General features: G+C 37.3%; 1 protein-coding gene across 4 annotated transcripts in view; it reads left to right on the top strand.

Moving 5' to 3' along the window:
• The window catches only part of trappc9 (trafficking protein particle complex subunit 9), a 310,708-nt gene that overhangs the window by 2,574 nt on the left and 281,654 nt on the right, over positions 1 to 26,480 (top strand). For 2 of the 4 annotated variants that reach the window (XM_055219333.2, XM_055219332.2), the window contains exons 3-9: positions 2,716 to 2,861; positions 3,106 to 3,231; positions 6,064 to 6,090; positions 9,112 to 9,233; positions 11,518 to 11,643; positions 13,502 to 13,718; positions 22,643 to 22,786. In XM_055219333.2, the coding sequence (XP_055075308.2) occupies positions 2,716 to 2,861; positions 3,106 to 3,231; positions 6,064 to 6,090; positions 9,112 to 9,233; positions 11,518 to 11,643; positions 13,502 to 13,718; positions 22,643 to 22,786 (908 nt within the window). The remainder of the gene's footprint in view (positions 1 to 2,715; positions 2,862 to 3,105; positions 3,232 to 6,063; positions 6,091 to 9,111; positions 9,234 to 11,517; positions 11,644 to 13,501; positions 13,719 to 22,642; positions 22,787 to 26,480) is intronic. The other 2 variants (XM_055219336.2, XM_055219335.2) reach the window with 1 other exon arrangement.

Raw genomic sequence — 26,480 nt, 5'->3', positions numbered from 1 at the left:
AGTAGTGACACACTTCATCTTTAAAATAAAAACATTTTAATGCCCTATAGTCTGTGACAATATGGGCAGGATTGTTGGGTGCCTGAAAGAGTCAAGTGTTTGATCAAGTCATCGCACACCTGTTATCCACAGAAGTGCACGGATGTCATACAGTGATTCATGAGTGATCGCTCGCAAAGCTTTTCAGCTCATTTCATCTATTCTCACTTTCAGCATGAATCTAAATATGGCATCCATGATCTAAAAATGTTTTGGTGTTTGAAATGTAATTCTCATTCAACGGGATATCGGTTCATCAAGAAGATGACATGATTCTAATATTGTTAGCAGAAATGACTTAAATGTTAAAATGTCCAACTTTACAGCAGAAAAAAGGTACGTATAAAATTAAGTATAAAATACGTTAAAGTATAGTTATACTATAAACTTTATATATTTTGACTTTAAAATAAGTAGCTTTCGTTACACACATTGACATGAACGTCAGAACCACCCGCCTCCCAAACGACCTGCGTTTGGGTCTAATGACGCTCTGCTTCACTCCTCAACTTGGTAGAACACATTTTAAAATGTATTGTGAAAAAAAGATGGGAATAGTAAATAAAATTATATTGGACAAATGTTATAAGAACGAATGAAATATTGTTAACAGTTGTGGTGTGCGTAACTAGGCAACCACGTTTTCGTTCACGTTGCATGACGTCATCGAAGTACGTCCCAGAACGTGCATACTCTTTTGCTACACACTCAAAAGTATGTACGTTTTCCTCACAAAACAGTACATACTTTTAGGTCGTAGTATAAGTAGGCGAATTGGGACTCAGCAAGAGTCTGGCCACACTCCATTGCAAGGCGTTACTTCCGTTAAGGAGGGTCCTCTGTTGAAGTTTAAAACTATTGGATCTGCCCAGAGTCACTCTGAATCTGCCATAACCAATCGCTAACGTTTGGTCGTGACGTATATCATGCATCGAAACCGGCTGGAAACAAGAAGTAAGAATAATCAGACATATAAAACTTAGCAAACCTGGTTCTTGCTCCAGCTTTAAAGGAATAGTCTACTCATTTTCAATATTAAAATATGTTATTACCTTAACTAAGAATTGTTGATACATCCCTCTATCATCTGTGTGCGTGCACGTAAGCGCTGGAGCGCGCTGCGACGCTTCGATAGCATTTAGCTTAGCTCCATTCATTCAATTGTACCAGTAATAGCACTTTTGGGAGTACTTCGACTCGCCTGAAAAGTCCGCTCCCCTTCTCACTCTCATAATGGGAGAGGGAGGGTGTTACTGCGCCGAGTCGAAGTACTACCAAAAGTGCTATTACGCCATAAAATATAGTTCCTCTTTTAAATCCGCTTAGAAAAGCGCTACGTTTTATTTTGTACCACCAAACTTGCTCGTATAACTACTCGTCTTAAATAGGAAAAACGTTGATGTGTTTGGTCACTTCTAACTTTATCTCTAAATGGTACCATTGAATGAATGGGGCTAAGCTAAATGCTATCGAAGCGTCGCAACGCGCTCCAGCGCTTACGTGCACGCACACAGATGATAGAGAGATGTATCAACAATTCTTAGTTAAGGTAATAACACATTTCAATATTGAAAATGAGTAGACTATTCCTTTAACTTCTGTATATTCGGCAGTTTTGCAACAACGAACCGAATAGATTTTCTCACGTCTCTCTCCGCTGCCATTACTGAACTACAACTCAAACTGACGCACGACCTCAACGTCATCGTTCTTAGCCACCCCCATCTGTTCGCTGATTGGACCTGCAGATTTTTGCAGGAGAAAACTAAACTCTACGGAGCAGTCCCAGACGTAGTACTGAAGTGAATTGAAAATTAAGCGGAAGCATGTAGGAGGGTGGAGCCAGGCTAGGCTCCGCCCACTTTGGGCTTCAAAAATGCTCTTTAGAAAAGTCACAGACACTACGTCCAATGTTTTATACAGTCTATGGTTATAGGTCAGAAATAATAGGTCACTATTTTGTCTGATTATTTATTAAAATATTCGTATAAATGTAATTATTAAACATAGTTTTGATCAAGTGCATCATTTAATTATTAAAGATGTGATACACCAGTATGGAAATGCTTGAAATAATCAGATATTGTTGATTACATTGTTATGCCTGTTTTAAATTATACACAAAAAATCTTAATATTAGACCGATATGTAAAAAATGGTATTATTGACAGATTAGAGTGTGATTAAAATAGTACATCACATACATTAGAGTTCAAAATAAGTTAGTTACCCCCTATAAAATCCCATTTACTACTCTTTCTTCTGTTAAATCTCACTTGAACAGCACTTGACTCTTTTAAACACTTGGTTGGGGTCCTTCCACCATTGTTTTACCTACCTCATGTTAATTGGTTGAATTGCCTCATTCCAGAATAGACGCCAAGCTTTAGTTAATACCCCTCTAGTCCTGCCTGTGCTTTTCCTTCCACTGCATTACTTCAGTCACTCAACACCTTGAACCTTCCTATCTATCTGTACAGACAAAAGATAAATAAATGCAAAATCGCCTCAGCATACATTGAAGGAGAACCAAATGATAAAAATAACCTGAATTAAATTTGGCTGACGTCACCTGCGCTTGGCTGCGAGCGTGGCTTGAGTTTATTAATGGCCGAGCTGTGTGCGTAAGCGATGAGCATTTGTCTGAATGAAAGCTTGTGTTTCTTTCGTTCACAGGCACTATAAGAAACGCTGCCAGGGCCGAATGAGGAAGCACGTGGGAGATCTGTGTTTGCAAGCGGGCATGTTGCAGGACGCTCTCGTGCATTATCACATGGCCGTGGAGCTGCTGCGATCTGTCAATGATTTCCTCTGGCTGGGAGGTGAGAGAGTTATTAATAAGTTATAGATTTTATTTTCAGATGCATTTAGGTGTGCAGGGGGAAGTGTCAGAGGGGTTTAGAGAAATCGTTATAAAAAAAATCATTTTTTCTTTGCATGCAATTTCAACTAAAGTAATAACATCGTAATAACATATAGTAATGCACTTTTGCTCAGATGTTTAATGTTTTATAAGACCTGCAGGCTTCATATGAACTGTTTTGTGTTTTTTGTTTTGTTCCTCAGCTGCTTTGGAGGGACTGTGTTCGGCCTCTGTCATCTTTCATTACCCAGGAGGCACTGCAGGGAAGAGCAGAGCTCGCAAACCTGGCGTTTCCTCTGCTGTAGACGCTGGCAAGAGACACAGACCTGGTAAGTTTATTTAGACTGATTACCTTTACACCTAAACCAAACCAAACTGTTGATTCACTGTATGATCAAGTATATCATCAACACTTTTATTTATGATGTCCAAAGAGGAAAACAAGAAAAGAGTTTTTTGACGTAGTGTCTGAGTGAATGTGTGATTTCTCTTCAGATGTAATGTAGCACAGTTTTTTATTTAATGAAACATCATTAAGTCATCAATTATAACTTCTCTCATCCACAGACAACAGCAGAAACATTCAGTCCAAACTAGAGACAGACATTTATTATAATCTTTTTCTGTACCTTTCTTTGTTACTTCCTTTCTCATTTTCTTCCTTTCTTTGTCCCTTCCTTCCTTCCTTCCTTCCTTCCTTCCTTCCTTTCCCCCTTTGATTTCTTTCTTTCTCCCTTTCTTTCTTTGTCCCTTCCTTTCTATCTCCATTTTTTCTTTTCTCCCTTCCTTCCTTCCTTCCTTCCTTCCTTCCTTCCTTCCTTCCTTTCCCCTTTCCTTTCTTTCTTTCTACCTTCCTTTCTTTCCCCCTTTCCTTTCTTTCTCCCTTTCTTTCTTTTTCTGTACCTTTCTTTGTCCCTTCCTTTCTTTCTCATTTTCTTCCTTTCTTTGTCTCTTTCTTTCTCCCTTCCTTCCTTCCTTCCTTCCTTTCTTCCTTTCCCCCTTTGCTTTCTTTCTCCCTTCCTTTCTTCCCCCTTTCCTTTCTTTCTTTCTTTCTCCCCTTCTTTCTTTGTCCCTTCCTTTCTCTCTCATTTTCTTTCTTTCTTTCTCCCTTCCTTTCTCCCCTTCTTTCTCTCTTTCTTTCTTTCTTTCTTTCTTTCTTTCTTTCTTTCTCTGTACCTTTCTTTGTCCCTTCCTTTCCTTCTCTTTTTTTTTCTCCTTTTCTTCCTTTCTCTTTCTCTTCCTTCCTTTCTTTCCCCCTTTGCTTTCTTTCTTTGTCCCTTCCTTTGTCCCTTTCTTTCTTTGTCCCTTCCTTTCTATCTCCTTTTTTCTTTTCTCCCTTCCTTCCTTCCTTTCTTTCTTTCCCCCTTTTCTTTCTTTCTCCCTTGCTTTCTTCCTTTCTCCCGTACGTCCTTCCTTCCTTTTTCTCTTTCTTTCTTTGTTTCTTTCTTTCTTTCTTTCTTTCTTTCTTTCTCCCTTCCTTTTTTCCCATTCCTTTCTCCCTTCCTTTTTTTCTCCTTGTCATTTTCCCTTCCTTTCTCCCTTCCTTTCTTTTTTCTCTGTTTCTAACTTTGTCACTTCCTTTCTTTCTCCTTTTCTTCCCCCCTTTACTTTCTTTCTTTCTTTCTTTCTTTCTTTCTCCCTTCCTTTCTTCCTTTCTTTCTTTTTCCCTTCCTTTCTTTCTCCTTTTCTTCCTTTCTTTCTCCCTTTCTTCCTTTCTTTCTTCTTTTTTCAATTCTTTCTCTTTTTCTATCTTTCTTTGTCCCTTCCTTTCTCCCTTTCTTTCTTTGTCCCTTCCTTTTTTCACATTTTCTTAATTTCTTTCTCATTTTCTTCATTTCTCGTTGTTTTTCTTTTTCCCTTCCTTCCTTACTTCCTTACTTCCTTCCTTCCTTCCTTCCTTCCTTCCTTTCTTCCTTTCTTCCTTCATTCCTTCATTCCTTCCTTCCTTCCTTCCTTCCTTTCTGTTTTGTCTGTTCCTTTCTTTGTCCCTTCCTTTTTTCTCCCTTCCTTCCTTCCTTCCTTCCTTCCTTCCTTTTTTCTCCCTTCCTTCCTTCCTTCCTTCCTTCCTTTTTTCTCCCTTCCTTCCTTCCTTCCTTCCTTCCTTCCTTTTTTCTCCCTTCCTTCCTTCCTTCCTTCCTTTCTTCCTTTCTTTCTCCCTTCCTTCCTTCCTTTCTGTTCTGTCTGTTCCTTTCTTTGTCCCTTCCTTCCTTTCTCGCTTTCTTTCTTTCTTTCTCTGTACCTTTCTTTGTCCCTTCCTTTCTTTCTCCTTTTCTCCCTTTCTTTCTCCCTTCCTATTTCCCCTTCCTTCCTTTCTTTCTCCCTTTCTTTCTTCCTTTCTTTTTCCCTTCCTTTCTTTCTTTTTTCTTCCGTTCTTTTTCCATTTCATTCTCCCTTCCTTCTTTTCTTTCTCCCTTCCTCCCTTTCATCATGTTTTAAAACCGAAACCAAAATGTCAGATGGACACACATCTTTGCATAGGTTAAGCATTTAGGACGGTACACCTCTCAGAAAGCATACAAATAAAGATAATTTTAGATGTTTAATGACTATTTAGAGCATTGGGATCGCTAGACGAGGGCTTAATGTACTTATTTTTATACATAGTCATGTAAAAAATAGTCATTGTATAAAATAGTTCCTTTGTCATATTGTCAGCACAGGTCACATATTTACAGTGGCTAAAACATTTCCCAGAAATCTAAGTGAACTTTAATGTCTAAATGCTTTGTTGTTACTCAACTTATAAGTCATGGCTTATAAAAACAATCATAGCACATGCCACATGGTTTGTTTGTTTATTTGTTGTACTGTATATTTTTAAATATTGGGGCCACTGTCTATATAAACCTCTGTACAACAGGCTCTAAATGAGTCATTTATAAAGTGTGTTTTCAAGCAAATAATTGTGTATGTTTTGCTCAAGCTTGCATGCCTGTGAACGTCTGCTAACAGCAGTAAATCGTAATGAATCTCAAACTTATCTGCTGCTTGTGTACCATAACAGATGCTGCACTGATGCTTAATCATAATAGAGGGATTTAACGATAATAAGCAGCCATTATGTGCTCTGATATGTGCTGTACTAACACTGCAGCTCATGCCAAAGAGTCAACCAGGTTCTGTCTCTCTCTCTCTCTCTTTGTTTATCTGTCTGTCTTCAGGCGCGCAGGAAGTTCTCATTGATCCAGGTACAGTAAAGCGCATGTAGCTGTAGTTATGGCTTTTATCCTCCCCCGGGTGTGTGTTTGTGTCGTGGTTATTACGTTGTGTTTGTGCATGTGTGCAGGTGTTTGGGTGTATTTTGGTTTTATGATCTGAAAGTGATTTCTGCTGTGATTTCTGTGGTTCTGGATTCTTTCTTGCAATCATTAGATGGGATGTTTGTTTTCTCTCCTCAGATTTCACACAGACAGAACCAATGATCAGACTTAATTGGCTGTTAGACTGATTCATCTAACCTCTATTAAACAATCCACAGCAGGGATACTCTGATTAGACTTTGATTGGGTTTTAAAAGTCGTTTTCTCTGATCGAAACAGTCGGTGCCTTGTGTTTCTTGTCCTTAGAAAGCTTGACTGCAATGCTGAGTGTTCCTATTAATCTGGCAACCCAGTTGTCGAACTGCTGACAAGACAGACTATTGACAGATCGTCTTTATTGTAACTTTACGCCTACTCTACCACCAGTTGTCTGTCTTGGTATAAACCAGAAAGATATCTAATAGGACAGGGTGATTTATTGAGTTTTGGTAATATATCAATTTTTTCCCAGGAGGAACTATCTCTGGACAATAATTCCCGTGGGGGCCTTGGTTTTTATGACATTTTATGTAATAATTTCATTTATCATAAATTCAGTTTAATTAAATCTCAGAAAAATAAGGCTAACCAACAGCACTAAATTGTATAATTTAATATGTTTTTTTTAATAAAAATGTTATGCTTTCAAAAGATTAATTGCGATAAATCACATACTAATATATTTATATATTTATTTATTTTAAATACATAAATAACTGTTTCTTAAATTTCTTATATATAATGTGTGTGTTTATATATACATAATAATTACACACAATACACACGCAAATATATTATGCAAACACAAACTTTTATTTTGTATGCGATTAATTGCAATTAATCTTTTGACAGCCCTAGTTTTATGTCATAAATTTTCTTTGAGTGGCCACGTAGGGACAAGTTGGGCTACACACGAAAAAGTTTGAGTACCACTGCCCTAAATATGTTTATGTTGTTTACATTATATGCCCTTACGCAACGATTTCCAATAAAACAGACATTTGATGCAGTTTTACTTACCGCCTGCAACTCATGACCCGGTTGGGACTGCCCCAAATTCAACAAAATCCAGCTTTAAACAAACAAACAAAAACTTGCACATACTCTACTACCTCCCGCAAAAACAAACTATAGCCATTGTTTCAATGCATGCACTGTTCCGGTTAAAGTGCCCATATAAGGACTTCCACTTTACTTCCTGCACAGAAATTGCCCATAAAAGGAGCTTTTTTGACACTTTGATAATGTTTAGCATAAGGAATCCAATTTTTTTACAGCATCAATAAGTCGACATGCATGAAATGGCATTAGACCCCCCCCCCCCCCCTTTTAAAAAGAGTCTTGAAACTCTGCAAAGCCTTCAGCTCCATGTTCTTGTTTACAAGGACGCTTTGAAGGGGTTTATGATAAAAAAAGACACTCACGTTTGCCGGATACTCGCTTAATCTCATGTGTAATCAGGGTTTAGTGTTAAGTTAGTATTATAAGTTAGTAAGCGAGTATTTTGTGAACGTGAGCGTCTCTTTTATCATAAAAACTTTCAACACATGTGCAGCAGGCACGTATTTTGACAAGACGCATGATGCACATGGTTAACATGAGCAACACACGACACTCCGGACACATATTTTAACCCCCCCCCTCCCCTAGGAAGAAAAGTCACCGGCCAACGCATGAGACTCTGGTTATGTCCATCTACACTTCAGTGGAGTTTACGAGGGTCAAAAACTCTGGAGTGCCCAGGATTGAGTAGCAAAAGTAATGTCAGCGTAGCCTTAAAGGGGTCATAGCGTGAAAATTTGATTTTTTCCATGTTTCCATAATTGGGTCCATTGTGCTTCTATCAACCTAGAAAACTTGAAAAAGAACAACACAGTAACTTAGTTTGGGTAAACATTCTCTGCAAGGATGTAAAAAATTAGGTCGTTCAGATTTCGCCTGTTTTGTGACGTAAGTAACATGTCTAATTACAATAATACCGCCCCTTAATCTGCACTATCCAACCACGTCACTGCCATTTAGTGCAAATAATTGACAGCACAATTGAGTTTCAATTTCAACACACCACCATATGGCGATCAGTGTTTGCATTTCATCCACTCATTTGCATTTAAAAGGACATACCCAAAAACGGCAAATTTTTGCACGCACCTACAAAGTTGCAATTTTAACATGCTTTATGATGTGATGTATATAGTATTTTGAGCTAAAACTTCACACGCGCTCTCTGGGGACACCAAAGACTTATTTTATATCTTAAAAAAAAATTCATAATATGACCCCTTTAATAGGTCCCATTCCCAGGATCAATTCCAAGAAGTGTTTTCATTCACACAGAAGGCACTCTGGCAATTTTATGGCAATTTTTATGCACTGTATGAAAGCAGTTATAGTTTATTGATTTCTTTTGGTTGTAATTCAGTTGACGTGGATATTTTACAGATTTCTGCAGTGCTGTTTTAATGTAATATGTTTGTTTACCATTAATTCAGTCACAAAACTTTTTTTTATATTTTTTGAGTAGATGCCTACAGCTAACATTATTAATAGGTAATGCAATTAAAAGTGATTTCAAAGTTAGATACGGTTATTGCAGTTTAATGAAAACCTTTCTTTGGTATAACATGCACTGGTAAATCATGCACAATAAGACAAGGAACATTTAGTTTAGAAAGTAAATGAAATCAATTCGATTTTCTTGTCTTCTTAAACAAATGCTGTGCGTGTAATTGTTTTCCTGTTAGCAGGATTATTGCTGAGATTGTGTCAGTGTTTGGTAAAGCATGGCTCATACTTCATAAACTCATTAGTGTGTCTTAGGGCCTGATGTGTACATGTATTTTTTTGAGTGCCATAATGCAAAGTCTTCGTACTGTATTCTGATGTTTTGAATGAATGTTACCTCTTCAGGTGCGCTTACGACCAACGGGATCAGTGCAGACACAAGCGCTGAGATCGGCCGAGCCAAGAACTGTTTAAGTCAAGAGGATATCATCGAAAAATACAAAGAGGCAATCTCATACTACAGCAAGGTAACTTACAACACAAACACAGGAGAATCTTTAAGTTATTCAAAGTTTTAAAATAATGTTATATAAACTCTTCTGGTGTGCGGTACATTCACACGGTGCGTAAGCGTTACCGTGGGTTCACTCCAGCCACGTTTAAGACGTCAAATTTGCGTATACCGCTTCTAGTTTGCCGCTTGAACTTTTTGAGTTTACTCGCTTCATTCGCGCGTGAAAAAAGCGCGTGAAATTCTAATCATTGAGAAATTCGCGTCATGGGAGGGGCTTCTGTGACTCCGCTCGCTTCCTGTAATCACGTCACTACTAGAGCAAGCTCCTGATTGGCTAACGCGTTGCGTTTTTCCGCCAAAGTTCAAATTTTTCAACTCACGCGCTTGCCGTGGCAACGCGCTATTCACGCCGCGGGACCTTCAGATGTGCGTCAACGCGTCTTCACATTGACTTATCATTGAAATCACTCGCGTTTGACACCTCTACCGCGGCTGGTGTGAACGCAGCATTAAAGCTTGACGGAAGGCTTGTCTGAAGCATGGCCAACAGCCAATCACAGTGGCCGCTACACATGCTCCGGTCTTTCATATACGTGATTGGCTGGATCTGCCTAGGTTATTTACATAAGGCGATCTGATGGGTTGACGCACGTAGGGCTGTGACAATGATTAAATAATCGTCTCATCGCGATTGTTTGACATCATCGCGATGATTTCAGATCACCGCAATGATTGCACATCTCTTTAAAAAACACAAGGGGGAGCTGCAGCGCCTGTATAAACGAGACAGTATCAGATGGTGCTCCTTAACAGACATGTGGTCTAGTACTAATAAACCATAAGTAGAATTGGCTGCTATTGAAGGCCTGTTCTGGTATAGTCAGTTTAGTTTTATTGGATTTTTAGTTATTTTTCAGACGCTTTAAAAAATACTTTTTTTATTTCTTATGAAGAATTTTCAGGTTTTGAATTTTTTTTCATTAAATAATTACTTTTAAATATGTGTTATGTGTATTCATATTTACTGCCAGGTGAACCTTGCAAAAGATTTAATTAAAAAAAATATTGAAAATATTTGAAAAAAAAAATTCATAAACAAACAAAAAATTATGAGAAGTAAATGTCAACGCAATAAAACAGACAATTAATCATCAAAATTTATTAGGCAATTAACCGTCAGCCAAATTTCATAATCGTGACAGCCCTAGACGCATGCTTTGCCGCTTCAAAAGTTGAGAAATGTTCAACTTCTGCCGCAAGCAACGGCTGTGACGCGGCACCGACGGATCCACAATTCAGTTCGGCAACGCATGACATCACCCATTAAAAGTCAATGGGAAGCGTTAACACTTACGCCCCGTGTGAATGTAACGTAAGGGTTGTGGTGTCATTTTCATAATGTAAATTAAACTTTGTTTTTTTTCTTTTTAAATTGCTGTGCAGAATAAGTCTCTGTCATACATGATTTCCATTTTTTTTTATACAGATACATGTGTACGGTTTCTGTTTGTGCCATTGTAATATCAATGTAATGCACAACCTCTTGTGGCTCAAAGTTTTGTTTTATTATTCATAATCTATCTCTGTACGGACTAAAGCAAGCAGTGAAAGCATTTTAAGGAGTCGGTTTTATTAAAATGACACTAGTAATATGTCTCGCGCACTGAGTGTCCCCAGAGATGGTGCACAGGTCCAGGCTGTAGTATTTTGTTATTTAGTATATTAAGCTCAGTCTTGCTGGCTTTGCAGGTAGTGTCTGACTCGTGTAATGAAAAGCGTTTCACTTCACGCTCGTGAATGGAGCTGCCCATTCAATATTTGAGTTATTGATCTCCAATGGCTCATTCTGCCACATCAGCTGCTCTGTTATTCTGTTACTGGCCACCAGGGGGCACTACAGCCTTGTATATTAAAATATTTGAAGGTTTGATTCTTGAGACTGTTCACAGCTAATGTATATGATGGGATGTCATGAATAGAGAAACATTTATATATATATATGTGACACATAGAGAACCTCTTTATACGTTTATTAAAACTACAAGGATAGATGTTACCTGTACACATAATTCAAGATTTGAAAGTCATTCTGTCTGTCACAGCTGTTATATGGTTTGAGGATTTGAAATGAACAGGTTGTTTTGGGGTTAGGAATTATAAAATTGTTAAAGCATGGTGTTAAAGATAAACCACTGAATGAATCAGGTGACCTTTACTGTGTCGTAGTTTGTACATTGCAATCGTGCTTTGTCCAAAACTATAATGAATTTAAAATACCATGTATTTCTGTCTCCTAGTATAAAAGCGCTGGAGTGATCGAGCTGGAAGCTTGTATTAAAGCCGTCAGGGTTTTGGCCATTCAGAAACGAGCCATGGAGGCGTCCGAGTTCCTTCAGAATGCTGTTTACATTAACCTGGGCCAGGTGAGCAGACACACTATAAAGCTGAAGCACTGAGCGGTTTGTGAGTAAATAAGATAGCAGGTGCTATTATTCAAAGTGACTTCATGTACTGGGGCAATCCTCTGAAACAAATTGAGCTGAGTGCATCGATCAAGAACATAATTCTAGTTAATGGATCATCCCTTTGTGTTATATAAACACATGCTTTAACCAGATTGCAAGCAGTGTTCAAATTAAAAGGGAGCTGCGGTGGTCCCGGACCTCCTATAAGCACAAACATATAAATTGAGGGGTCCCCTGTTTTTTATTTTTTAATTTAAAATACTACATGAATTTAAAATTCTGGTGCTGCGCTGCCACAAAGCGATACTGTCTATTATTTGTCCCAATTTCACATTAAAGGTGGGGTGCATGATCTCTGAAAGCCAATGTTGACTTTTGAAATCCCCTAAACAAACACGCCCCTACCCCAATAGAATCTGGACCTTCTTTTGATAGACACATACGCAACCCAGGCAATGATGTCGGTTAGTACACACGCACCTTACTGCTGATTGGCTACAAGTGTGTTTTGGTACTCGCCCGACTCCCTTTTCCAAAGTATTTTTAAAAAATCATGCACCCCGCCTTTAAATTTCACAAGACTTTTTAAGATGCCAAATAAATAAAAAAGTATGTATGTAAAGTTTTAGCCCAACATATCGTATAGTTAATTTATTATAACATGTTAAAATTGCCACTTTGTAGGTGTGAGAAAAAATGTGCCGTTTTTGGATGTGTCCTTTAACATGCAAACGAGCTGATCTCTGCACTAAATGGCAGTGCCATGATTGAATAGTGCAGATTAAGGGGCGATATTATCCCCGGCTGACATCACAAGGGGAGCCAAATTTCAATGACCTATTATTTCACATGTTTGCAGAAAATGGTTTACCAAAACTAAGTTAGTGAGTTGTACACATTTTCTGGGTTGATAGAAGCACTTGGTACCAAATTATAGGATTTACACAAAAAGTCAGATTTTCATGATATGTCCCCTTTAAACTAATTCAAAAGATTTCTGTCTGAAATAAATGCGAAGTGCACCTCACACTGTTTTCTGGAGGAATTGACGGACGGGTCAATGTATCTGCGTGTGGATTATTTTCACCTTTTTGACTTAAAATTCTTTAGTTATCTTAAGGGTTAGGGGCTTTTACATTTTTTTTAAACTTTTATTTTACACTAAGTTCAGGGGTAAAATTATTAGGGTTTGAATTTAGAGGATAATTTGGGGTTTTCGATTAAAACTTTGATCCAGGACCAACAAAAAATTTTGATCCAGGATCACATCTTAATTTGTGAAATCACAGCGACCCTATAATGAATGGGGGTGAGGTGGGGCTTACCCCCCTTAATCTTTGGGCAGATGCAATTATCCAAGGTGACCTACATTACAAGCTATATGTGACCCTAGACCACAAAACTAGCCATAAGGGTCAATTGATTTATATATCATCTTAAAGCTAATAAATATGCTTTCCATTGATGTATGGTTTGTTAGGATAGGACAATATTTGGCTGAGTTACAACTATTTAAAAAAATAAAAACTGAGGGTGCAAACAAATCTAAATATTTACTTTAAAGTTGTCCAAGTGAAATCATTAGCAATAGATATTACTAATGATAAATAAGTTGTTGATATATTTACACTAGGAAGTTTACAACATATCTTCATGCAACATGATCTTTACTTAATATCCTAATGATTTTTGGCATAAATAATGGATAATTTTAACCCATAAAATGTATTTTTGACTATTGCTATCGACATCACAAGTAAGTGTTTCAGAGAATGTGCATTGAGACTTTAGGAATGGTGTGTTTGTTTGTGTTCAGCTGTCAGAAGAAGAGAAGATCCAGCGCTACAGCGTCCTGTCGGAGCTCTACGAGCTCATCGGCTTTCACAGGAAATCTGCCTTCTTCAAACGGGTGGCTGCCATGCAGTGTGTCGCTCCCACCATCCCAGAGCCCGGCTGGAAGGCCTGCTACAAACTCTTGTTGGAGACCCTGCCGGGATACAGCCTCTCTCTGGACCCCAAAGACTTCAGTAAAGGTAACGCAACATTTGTAGAGCTTTGTTTTTGAGATCTACCAGAGATGTTTTAAAGTAAATCTTGAGGAGGTGGTATATAAACCACCCAGCTATCTAGATTTTTGGATTGCAAAAAATGCATGGGATGAAGGTTTTAGTGTCTGTTTCAAAACACATTCTTGATTTCCAGTTGCACAGTAAAATGCCCTGTTGACAGTATATATAAAGTGGGTCCTCATCCTCTTATTACTGCTGTTGGTTTTATCAATGCATGCCATTAATGGGTTTTATTTCATGCCGGTCCCCTCGACCCGTTTTATCGTCGTTTGTTTTAAAGGCATCTGTCGTAAAACGAGAGCTGAATATAAATCGATCGTATTTCTTCAAATAACTCGCTCTTAAATGGGCTCTGGTTTATTTGTAATCTAACCAGGCAGTGTAGAAATAACCTTGTCCTCTTTGTGTGCTCTCAGAAAAGCCTTGTGTTTTGAAGAGCACATCTCAAAGGGTGATAGATATTCTGTCTACTCTTTTTGTTGGAAAACTGCGCTGACCCTGAGCTATGATGTCAGAATCTTTAGGGTCTTTAACCATATTTTCTCATTTGAAAACCTCTCAATATTCTGCCTGACACACATGCGCATGTGTGGAATGATAAGGAGAAATGTTCAGCTTGAGTTTTATTACAGTAGCGCTGTTCGAAATGCACATATTGTTGCAATGCGGGCTTAACAGGAAACATTTTAGGACAAAGAATATCGGAAAATGGGAAATGATTTATAAAAGTAATGAAATTGTAAAAATTATAGACAGAAATGAGTACTTGATGAACATGCTGAAATGTCATAATTCAGCAATTATTACATCTGCATGCTTGTGCTGGAGACAGAAAATTATTAACGGTCTTTAACTCTTTCCCCGCCTTTGTCAAGTTATCTTATCAATTAAGAGAAATCCACTATATGGCGCTCTTACATAATTTATAAAAAAAATTGATGCAAAAATGAATTTAATCAATTTTAAACTCGGTGTATGTTTGGATAATTGTTCTAAATCCGATCTCTAAAATAATTCCTTTACAAAAATGCACTTATTTCAGCTTTTTGCTCAAATTTTTTTTTTTTTTTTAAGAAACCTACCCATATTTAAGAGGTTATAAAAAGAGAACAAATAAAGATAGGATTTTCCCCTGTTTTGTTTGTTTGTTTGAAAGCAGAGGGTCTGGCCTTTCATTTTGATATATTTGTATGTTTATATATTTATAGAAGAACATTTTCCAGGAAGGAATTTTGTGAAAATAACAAAAAATATGGCAAGCAACTTTTTAAAAAGACAACATATTTTTGATATTCACATTCAAAAAAATGTCTAGTGGTACCGTATAGCCATCCCTGTTGATAGTGACATTTAAAATTATAATCCTAAAAATAGTTTGAAAGAGTAAAACAACTTAACCATAAAACATGTAAGAACTATAAATTTAGGAACAATAACTTATTGTTGTGTTATTTGAGCAGTTTCTGGATGAAGGGAGACTGCTGACACAGCGAGTCTTGTTGACAGCGTTCAGGGAAAACGTCCTAATGTCAATTTTAAAATGAATTTGCATTTAAAATGCGTGACTAAAACACGCGCGCACTTCAGTTAGTGCGATATAGATGTGATTAAAGTGTTTACATGGCACTGCGATTACAAACTTTTAATACGATTAAACCTACTGCGGTTATGGGCTTAATCTCTTTATTTTTATTGATTATTGTGTTTACATGAGGTAAAGTGTATTCGCAAAATCCTATTATAATCGCATTATGAGGGTGGTCAATAATAGGACATGCATATTTTTGTGTCCTTGTGCATTATGTGCTATAAAAATAACCGGATTTATGACGTGCCATTTTTTTATAAAACATATTTACACACTAAAAAATTTCTGTAGAAATTACTGGGTATTACTGGCAACTAGCTTTTACATGTATGTTATTTACTGGCAACAGTTTGTTCAAAGTTAAATGAACATGAAACATTTTCAGTCTTTATCTTCTACAGTAAGTTACTGGCAACCAGCTGCATATTTACAGCTAATTTTTTACAGTGTAGTTTAAACATTTTCAGCCTTTTTTAATAATAAATACTGTGTTTAAGTGTTTTGGTATCTCAAACTTGTAAAATGGCTGGCGGGGCAACTGTTAAAAATGGTGTTTAAATTATTAAAAATCATACTTTTGCTTTATTTTATGTTCGAAAGGTTTCCTTTAAACAAATTTGACAAATATCAGTAGTTGTTGGGATGTTAGAATAATCAAAATTCATGACACATTTTTGTTTGAATAAATGCAAGCTAAGATTGTCGATCATTGTTATTATACTTTTTCTCAAATGTTAGTTTTATGGTAAAGTTGTTTTACACTTTCAAATTATTTTCAGGATTACAATTTGAAATGCCAGTTTAAATAGGGATGGTTATATGGTACCACCAGACATTTTTTTGAAATGGGATATGAAACATATTGGGAGAATAAATCCTTAAAATGTACTGAAATGTTGCTAAAAGTTTGTTAATAAACAAAAGTTTTTAAATGCTATTTATACAGCATTACATCTATTTTTAAAAGATTGTTTAAAATACATTTTTAGGAGCTTGTTTAGTCATTGACCCATAAAAAGTGCATTTTACCTATGTAGTGTGATGTGTTTGTAAGTGATCTTTCAGAATTCAATCGGACCGTGATATGCTGATATTGTAGGCCGTGTGTCCACCAAAGCGTTTTTTTCCAGAGACCAATCTATTTTTCCAATTGTTTGCAATGGGAGCACCTCATAACAAAAAACTCTGGCAGCTTGCAAGGTGATAAGCAGTGAACTTTTTTTTTTCTCTTCGATGACTTGAAAATGTTAAACTTGGTTAAAACGCTGGGCTCATCAATGCCACTTTTTTATGAAGCTGTCCACAATGGAGGCGTGCCGGTAAAAAAACATGCCAGCCAGCCGGTGCATCGTACAATCAACATGCGCAATGACCGATAAAGAAAACAGCAGTGTCATATCAACCAAAGTGCTCAGCTGAAGAAACGCTGCCATGCTGATGTTTTCAGCTGCATTTTAAGTGCAATTGCAAAGTTTCAGATTCGTTCCCCAACATTTGCAAATGATGCCTCAGATCGTGCAGCTTATGTAATATACCATGTTTAAATGCCAGGCTGAGATATCCAGGTGACGCTGAGATGACCCTGAGAGAAGAGAACTGAAGTCAATAGAGACTCCAGAGATTGCAAAGAAAGAAAGAGAAAATAGGTTTTTAATTGGCCTGAGAGTCTTCTAGCTCAACTCTCAATTACACAAAAAGAGAGAGAGAATTTTTCATCAGACTGTGATTGATTGGGTTTAGCTCGACCAGCGTGTGCATGGATTCTGAGGTTCCAGTTAACACAGAGGGCGCTTGAGAACCGTAAGCCAGATCCTAGAGGCATACAATGACCCGATCACAATCTGTATCATTTTTTATAAATTACAGCTATTGTTTCCACCAGCTGTTTGTTAATAGATTTTTGTTTAGTGAGATGGGCAGGTGAAGGGGTTACAGGACTAGTTTTGCTATCATCGTTGCTAAACGAATACATGTTAATGTGATTTAAACTCAATTTACTCTCTTTACCATTGTCATACACACGAGAGGAAATGTAGCAGTTCTCGCAGTGTTTTTTTCCTATAATGTTAAAAAATTATAACGATTAAAGCTGTTCAAACGCCTTACAGCGGGGAAAATAAGTATTTGACACATCAGCATTTTTATTAGTAAGGGGATTTCTAAGTGGGCTATTGACACAATTTTCCACCAGATGTAGCCATCAAGCCAAATATTGAAATCATACAAAGAAATCAGAACATTTAAGTATACAAGTTGAGTCATAATAAACATAATAATGTTAAATGCATTATTTAATATGTGATGCGATACTGCTTTTAGTTTGTAAAATCTTTGTTTGTAATATTTTATATTTAACAACATACGTTTTGCATTATTTCAAGTTAAATAAATCATCATTCTCCCGGTCTTGACAGTAGCTGTGTTTCCATTACAGAAATGTTGACAAAAGACTCTTGCGAAATGACGGTGTTTCCATAAACCAATTATATGTGACTAAAACTTAGTTTTTCGACTCGTGATAAGTCATTCCACATCACTTCGACTGATTTTGGTAGGTTTACTAATATCACATCCACGGCATTAGGCATTATTTTAACCGGAAGAAACTTATTATCCAAGCATTAATGCCAAGAAAAGCCACTTATACTTAGGAGCGACAATGTATGAGGTGTTTCTTTGAGGTAATAGTACATTTTACTTTGCAGTTTGGTGAAATATACCTTTTCCGAATTGCCTGAAAAACCATCTCACATGAGCGTACATTTTTTTTTTCCGATATATGGGACTTTTTGCGAAATTGACGTTTCGAAATTGACGCGAATTTGACGTATATTTTTAATGCGCAATGTCAGTCTGCGCAATTTAAAGGGTGTTGAAAATGTTGTGCTGCTGTGGTATGCCATTTTAGTTTTACACAGTGTGCAGAGCACCATTTTATTTGGTCTCTGCATAAAATATTCTCACACTTTTGATCGTGTTTTGGCTGTTGGGTTATAATGCCTATCAGTATCACCCGAGCTGAACCCACCATTGTTTCAAATTATAAACACTGCGACGCATCAGTGCATTTCCGGAAAATTGACGTAATTACATAATCGATGCAATCGACTAGTTCGACGTGTCATTCCAGCCCTAAAGTGAATTGAACTTGGTATTTCAACTAGTATTATAGTTGACATAACTTATAAACAAGTTGAAATTATGTAACTTACGTTTTTGTTTTACTTTAACTTAATTATGTTGATATGATTTTTTTTACAGTGGCATATATATTGTGACATGCACATTGAACAATTCTTTTTTCTTGCTGCCCTCTTATTATCAATAAAGGTTGTAGGTTTATACCATGCGGGATGATGCATCAATATGATGCCCTTGAAGAAGACACGCAATCTCAATTAACTCTGGGGGATTTACCCTGTAATTACTGTAATGTCACTTTTGTCTGCTAAATGACAGCTTGCTTTAAATTGATTGAATGCCTGCGGTTGTTTCTGGTTACGCTGGAATCGATAGCGACACTCCTTTGAGGTTTTATTTGAATACAAATGCAAACAAAATAAGCGAAGAATATAATCTGATGTCCGGAGATGCCACCTTTTTGTCTTTTAGGCCACCTGGATGCGTTGTGCTGTACCTGGAAGAGCAAACTAATTTTCTGCTGAATGTTTTTGCTAAATGCTAGGCGGATGCTTATTGGTCAACGGTATAAAGCCCTCGTCCCAAGTCGATGTAATATTTGTTATCTAAATATGGCTCAGTGCATTTCTTAAGAAGGTAGTCTGTACTGTATGTTTTACCCTATTTAGATTTAATAGCACAGCTCTCCCAAGCAGAACATATGTTTAAGGTCATTTGTAATCATTTCATTTATGTTGGTAGTACAAACGGCGCAGGAATAGTTATGTGTCAGATTGAATTAGTGAGATCTCTGAACAACAGTCTGTCTGACTGCCACAGTATTTTTGTGTATCGCTGCTGTTTCTGGTTTTTCTTTGCAGACATACTTTTCTCCGTGAGGCTTAGCGTGGATTTACATGAATTGAGTGTGAAATAGAGTAAAAGTGAAACGGTAGAGTGATAAATCCACACGAGCGACTCCCACATCCTTCAAGATCAGCAGCTATCAGCGTCATGTTGTTCATTCTCATCTCTGTCTTTCTCTCTGTCTGTCTGTCTCGCTGTCTATCTCTGTCTTTCTCTGTTTCTGTCAAACAGTCTCTTACCAATGGTTTCTTGGTTTCTCTTGAAAGCTGTGTAAGTAGTTTGTGGATAAATTTTGTATATCTATCTAATGATGTCATTTAAAATCGACACCTTTCTGACAATTTAGGAATATCTAAGGGGAAGGCAATGCATTTATGCATATGCAACAGCTCGTTAAAAAATCATCATGCTTATTTTTTAGATAAAATGTATATTTTTTTATTGTTTTAAAATAAATTAGATTCATGTTTCATCTATGATCTCTGTTTAATGCTGGATTTACTAGGGCTGGGTATCGATTCAGATGTTCCAGATCGATTTGATTTCGATTCACAAGCTGTCAAATTGATTCGATTTTGATTCTCGATCCGATTTTCAATTCGATTCTCGACTTGATTTTTATACCCGATTCTCGATTCAACTCAATGAATATAGATTATATAGAATATTATATTATATTATAATATATTAGAATATAGATTGAATGAATGAATGACAGGTTTGCCTCTCCCTCCTTGGTAACATCGCACAAGGCAAAAAAAGGTGGAGAAGACTAGTAATTAGATTAACGTTAATCTTACGTTCAATGTTTGCGGAAATAAAATGGGAAAAAAATCGATCCGTGGCCTGTGAGAATCGATTTTGAATCAACCACAGAAAAAAAACGATTAATCAAAATATTGAGACAAATAGGATGTACACTAAACGTGGTAGAGGCGGCAAAAACGCGTTATTTGCACATAGTTGGACGCGTGAATATTTTAAGTTTACTCGCTTCATTTGCTCTTGAATTTCTAGTCATTCGAGACATTCACGTGGAAATTTGCATCATGGAGGGGCTTCTGCGTCTCCGCTCACTTCCTGTAATCACGTAACTACTAGAGCAAGCTCCTGATTGGTTAACATGGCGCGATTTTCCGCCAAAGTTCCAATTTCTCAACTCGCCCATTTGGTTTAAGCAGATTCGCGTCTACCGCTTCGCACTAAACGCCTCATTCGCGCTGCGAGACCTCCAGATGCGCATAAACGCGTCTTTGCGTTGACTTAACATTGAAATCACTCGTGCTTGGCGCCTCTACCGCGGCTGGTGTGAACGCAGCATAAGAGTTGGATTCCTCATGCTAAACATAGGCAAAGTGTAAAAAAAGCAGTTAGATGTATGAGGGAGTATTACTGTGCCGAATGCGCTTGGCCAGGGTTCGTACAAGTTTCGGAAAGTTTTTTTTCGAACATGAAAGATTCATACGTATCAATCTTACTTTATTTTTTTATGGGCAATTTAAGTGCAGAAAGTACAGTGGAAGTCCTTATATGGGCACTTTAACCGGAATAGCGCACGCAAACACCACCAAAGAGTTGACATAAAGGGCCCTATTTTAACGATCTAAGCACATTGTCTAAAGCGCACAGCGCAACGTCTAAATGGGCGTGTCCGATTCCACTTTTGCTAATTTAACGACAGGAAAAATGGTTTGTGCGCCAAAAAGGGTTGGTCCTATTTTTTAACGATTAATGGGAGTATTTTGGGCGTATCGTGCAATAAACCAATGAGAGTCTCAGCACCAGCGCAACAGGCTTTTAAAGGGGATGAGAGCTATGTCTAATCCCTATTTAGATGACGGACTTTGTAAACTGAAAAACTAAGCGGAGGAAGAAGATCCCCAGTTTAAGATTAATGTTAAATAATTGTGTTGTTTTTCACTTGTATTGAAATTGTAAATTTTTCATTAAAACATTTAAAACCCATTTTCTTTTAGTCATGGAAGTAAAAAAGCATCAAAAAATAATTTACAAGTATGTAAGAAAAGGTTTGTACAATTTACAAACGACTCTCCCCACGTTTCAGCACTTGGACAGCGTCACAAGTTTTTTTTTAAGCATTACTTAAAAATGTTTCTCGTCTCACCATATCCACAGGTACAGAGTCATATACAATAAATCCGTGTGGTAGCATTTAAAAACATTTAAAAATTGATGCATTTGTTTAAAGCAAAGCATTTATTTACTTACCAGGCTGCAGGTGAAGCAGCTCTTTGTGCCCTCTAACGTCTCATAATTAGTCCTCATTTATGTCCAAGAGACTCAATAATAATCTTTTACATTCAATCTTTTAATCTTTCATATTTAAAAACGTTTTTGTGCTGCTGTGCATTCATGTGTGTGATAAGCAAACCCGCGTTGCCGTCCCGTTTATAGGCGCATAATTACTAACACGCTCTTTAAATAACAAAAAAAAACATATTGCGCCATTCACTTTAGACCAGGTTTTTGTTGTTCAATGGCGAAGTCTATTTTAGTTGCCTCAAAATAGCAACGCGCCAACAATGCGCCTGAACACACCTCGTTTTCAGACCAGAACGCCCATGGGCGCAAAATGGGGCGCAAATGCATTTGCTACTTAAACAACGTGGCGCTAAACGTGAAAATTATAATTGCGCAGGGTGGAAACTAGCTAAAGACACTTGCGTTGCGCATTGCGCTGCATTGCGCCGCATTGTGCCGGGTGTACGATAGAGCCCTATATCATCGTCACTTAAGAGGTGTTTTGTTGTTTTTGAAGGAAATTTAAGCTTTTATAGCTTTCCAATGAACCCAAAATTATGGAAACAATGGATATAGTTTGCTGGATTTCGTTGAAATGGGGCGGTCCCAACCGGGTCATGAGTCGCAGGCGATAAGTAAAACTGCATCAAATGTCGTTGTTTTGTTGGCAATTGGCGCATAAGTGCATATAATGTAATCGACAGTAAATCATAAGTTACCCAGAGATTTTGAGATAATGTTTTGTGTGTGTTGCCTGCTCGTGACTTACTCCTCCCGAGGTACACCTCCAGGAGCTCGCGCTTATTCGGAAAGAACTGGTGTACAGGTGATCTGCTGATCTTTTATAAATCTGATAAATACAGTATATGAATTATGTAATACTACTCTATAGGTACTCAAGATTAACATGATATAAGCAGAAACAGCGTTGTTGTATGGGAGCTTTAACTGTCTATCATCGAAACACAATCTGATCTGAATTGGAAAACAGAAAGGCCAATGTAAGTCACAAACTGTGTTGTATTGAAATGTTTTTGTATCTCTGTTGTAGGAACTCATCGTGGATGGGCGGCTGTACAGTTAAGGTTACTTCACGAGCTGGTTTATGCATCTCGACGTATGGGAAACCCAGGGCTGTCTGTCAGACATCTGTCCTTCTTACTACAGACCATGCTGGACTTTCTGTCCGACCAGGGTAAGACACAGACACAATTCACTGGTAATTCGTACTGGCAAAGCAACACTTTTAAAACAGCAGTGGTTTTATTCGTATCATCATTTCTTTTAGTTAGTTAGTAAGTGCAAGCATGTATGCATTGTCTATACGCTTGCTTGGTGTCGGTGTACGTTTCCTGGATTTTTTGAAAGCTTCAGTGTCTTTGAAAAGCGATTGATGTTTTTTTTATTGTTGTTCAACCACGGTCCGCTTCACAGCGTCCAGTCCCCACAGAGTTGTGCTGTAATCCTTCCTGCCTCGCACAAACACACACAAACACACCTGAGTGAGTCTAAAGCTCAGGGGTATTGCGCTCCGCCAGGCTTATCATTTTCTACCAGACAGAACAAATCCAAGGTTCCCTTGGCTGGGCTCTGGGATTGGTCAAACCCTTTTTAAAACATTGTGTCAGAGTAACAGTGGCATCTGATAAGACCCATTTCTATTTTCCTTCTGGGAGCCAAACGAATCACTCTCATTTTCTCTGAAGAGCTATGTGATCTGGGTCCAAGATATCTGGTATATTGTTTATTCTTCAGTGTGTAATGTTATAATGATGTGTATGTGTTAAAGCTGCAGTAATTTCAACTTAAAGGAATAGTCTACTCATTTTCAATATTAAAATATGTTATTACCTTAACTAAGAACTGTTGATACATCCCTCTCTCATCTGTGTGCGTGCACGTAAGCGCTGGAGCGCGCTGCGACGCTTCGATAGCATTTAGCTTAGCCCCATTCATTCAATGCTACCATTTAGAGATAAAGTTAGAAGTGACCAAACACATCAACGTTTTTCCTATTTAAGACGAGTAGTTATACGAGCAAGTTTGGTGGTACAAAATAAAACGTAGCACTTTTCTAAGCGGATTTAAAAGAGGAACTATATTTTATGGCGTAATAGCACTTTTGGGAGTACTTCGACTCGGCGCAGTAACACCCTCCCTCTCCCATTATGAGAGTGAGAAGGGGAGCGGACTTTTCAGGCGAGCTAGGTTGTTTTGTGTATTTGGCATAATACAATGTGTTCGAGTGGTTTTTGGTTAAAGAACACATTATTTTCCACATACCGTACGTTTTTGTAGCTCCAGATTTCACTCTCTTCCTGAAACGCGCGGATTTGAAAAGCTCTGTGTCCCTGATTGGCCAGCTGATCTGTACGTTGTGACTGGCCTGAATATCTCAGACGTCAGCTGGAAATGTGATGCTTTTTACCATGTTTGAAAGATTCGCTCACAATGCAACGCTAACAGGAGTTAACTTAAAGGCTGTGAGGAATTATGATAATGTCGGTCTTGTCTACATTACCAATCCCAGGAAGTAGACTGTTGCTTACAATATGTGTGTTTGTTGTAGTCTACGAAAAGAGATTTACGTTGGAAACGATAACTTTGCATCATCACATACTTTGGGGTTTGTACCTTTTGCATATCGGACAATAGGTGCTCTTTAATATTTAAAAGTTTTGTTAAGTGATGAATTGCCGTAATTTATAAACACAAAAGTTTACATTTAAAATAGTAAGTTATAGATACAATTGTAAAATATATACATTTAAAATATTGAGTTGAAATAACAAGTCAATTTGACTGTAAAGTCCGGAGAATAGTATGTTTTTTTCAGTGGTGGACAGTAACGAAGTAAATGTAATTCGTTACTGTACTTAAGTAGTTTTTTCGCGTATCTGTACTTTACTCAAGTACTTTTATTTTGGGAGACTTTTACTTTTACTTTACTACATTTTAAAGTCAAATATCTTACTTTTTACTCCACTACATTTTAAAAAAATCGGTCGTTCCTTTTTATTTATCAGTGGATAAAAAACGTAACTGGAAAACTAAAGCTGCACAAAAAAACCTAAGATGCACACGTGATGCGTCAAACCACCAATCAGGGTACAGCATGCGCTTCGTTTTGAACTTGTTGCCGCGCTGTTTCACGTAAGCTACGCGAGTCGCACGAGTGCAGCAGAGAATAAAACTGCATTCAAAAACAACGGAGGAGAATCCTCAGGAGATAACTGACCCGTCACAACAACAATGGCTTTATTTATGCAAGTTTTTTTAAGTCCTTGAATAAAAGAACGAGTCCTTCGTGTCTTATGACTGCCTTGAAACTGTGCTATTTCGTTTTAAAAGAATACTCTTTCAAATCTAAGGAAACGCGTAGAGGTAAGCCATTTTTATTCTGGTTATATTTTTAAATGAGCAATCTTAACAGTAGCTTGCAGAAAACTGTTAATTGTGTTGCTAAAATATATACGACGTTATCATGAATGAACTTTAAGCTATGCAGGCTGAAGCTATTTTTAGCCGTATAGTTAGCTGTTTCACTTAAGTTCATTGTATTTGAAGCTCAGTGCTCTGTTATTTTGAAATGACAATTAATCACTATCAACACTGTTGTAAAATATAAATGACATTTTGACTAGCCATGCAGTGTATGATGCTTAAACAGGCAGGTGGATTGGAGTGCTCCTTATTAACTGAGATTGTTATTAATATTTTCAAAAGTTTTGCTTCCAAAATATATAAATACATTTAATTATGTATTACAATCAGTGGTGTAGTCTACGTGATACGCAGGACTACGCCGTATAAACTAGAAATTGTCAAGGATTTCCGTATACCCACTAAAAATAGCGTCAGGATGCGTAACAGCATGGTTTTGTGACATTTCAAACTTTTAGTCATAATTTAGATGTGAAGCACTAACCATTAGCATGCTACACTTGCTACTTTAGCGGGTTTAATGGATATACATAAGCTATATATTTGATGACTTCCTGCCGAACTGCGCGATCCGATCGGCGTATGAAATCAAATTACTACTATAGCGGCGCTAGAGTGACTGGGGAGCAGACTGCTGTGGCGCCACAAGAACCCACAGGCGAGTGACAACAAAGTACCGCGAGAGCGATTGCATTTATCACATGGAGAAATCTGCTTTAAATCGCTCTCGCGGTACTTTGACATCACCAAGAGGTCTGCTTAGCGCCAAATAAAGTCGAACCTGCAGTGTAGCTGCTCACGTGACACTGTAAACAAACAGTCCCTGGAGAAGTGAACGAGAGTTATCCGGAGAGTTAACAACGCACATGTGAGTAAACAACATTTAAATCATCAGTCCAGTTTAATACTTTATCTCGAGGTAAGGTTTCAAGTGCAATAAAATAAGCCCGATTATGTCCTGATGGTTTTAAGCCTCTTTCAGCATGTTTGCTTGTGCTTCCCTTCTCTGTGTTCATTTATATATCTACGTTCAAGATATGATCTTATATATCTTAAACTTCTATGATATATGATCTTAAACTTCTGTGAGGAAATTCATGTCTGCGTTGATGTTCAGTTCAGACTTGCAAATTAAAGAGATAATTTTCTTCACTTGGTTTTGGTGTCTAGGCTACATGATGGTCTTGTAATAATAATTAAGTAAAAGCCTATTTTCATTTTTAGACAATGCTTGTGTTATATGCAAAAAATAAGCTTTTTATATCAATGACTATGCAAATTTAATTATTAGAATTTGCTGTATTAGAGTTAATTCATTGTCATCTTAAATGTGTATTAATAAAAAACATTTACACCATTAAATTACACATGGTAAGGTTATCAATAGTTATGCATGTGTTAGCCACGGATTGAAGATTGTAAACAGTTTATTTAATTTTAATTAA

This window comes from Misgurnus anguillicaudatus, chromosome 20 (genome assembly GCF_027580225.2).
Source record: "Misgurnus anguillicaudatus chromosome 20, ASM2758022v2, whole genome shotgun sequence".
In the NCBI taxonomy this organism is placed as follows: Eukaryota; Metazoa; Chordata; class Actinopteri; order Cypriniformes; family Cobitidae; genus Misgurnus; species Misgurnus anguillicaudatus.
The sequence above is the reverse complement of the archived record's forward strand: the minus strand, read 5'-3'. Positions and strand labels throughout refer to the sequence as shown.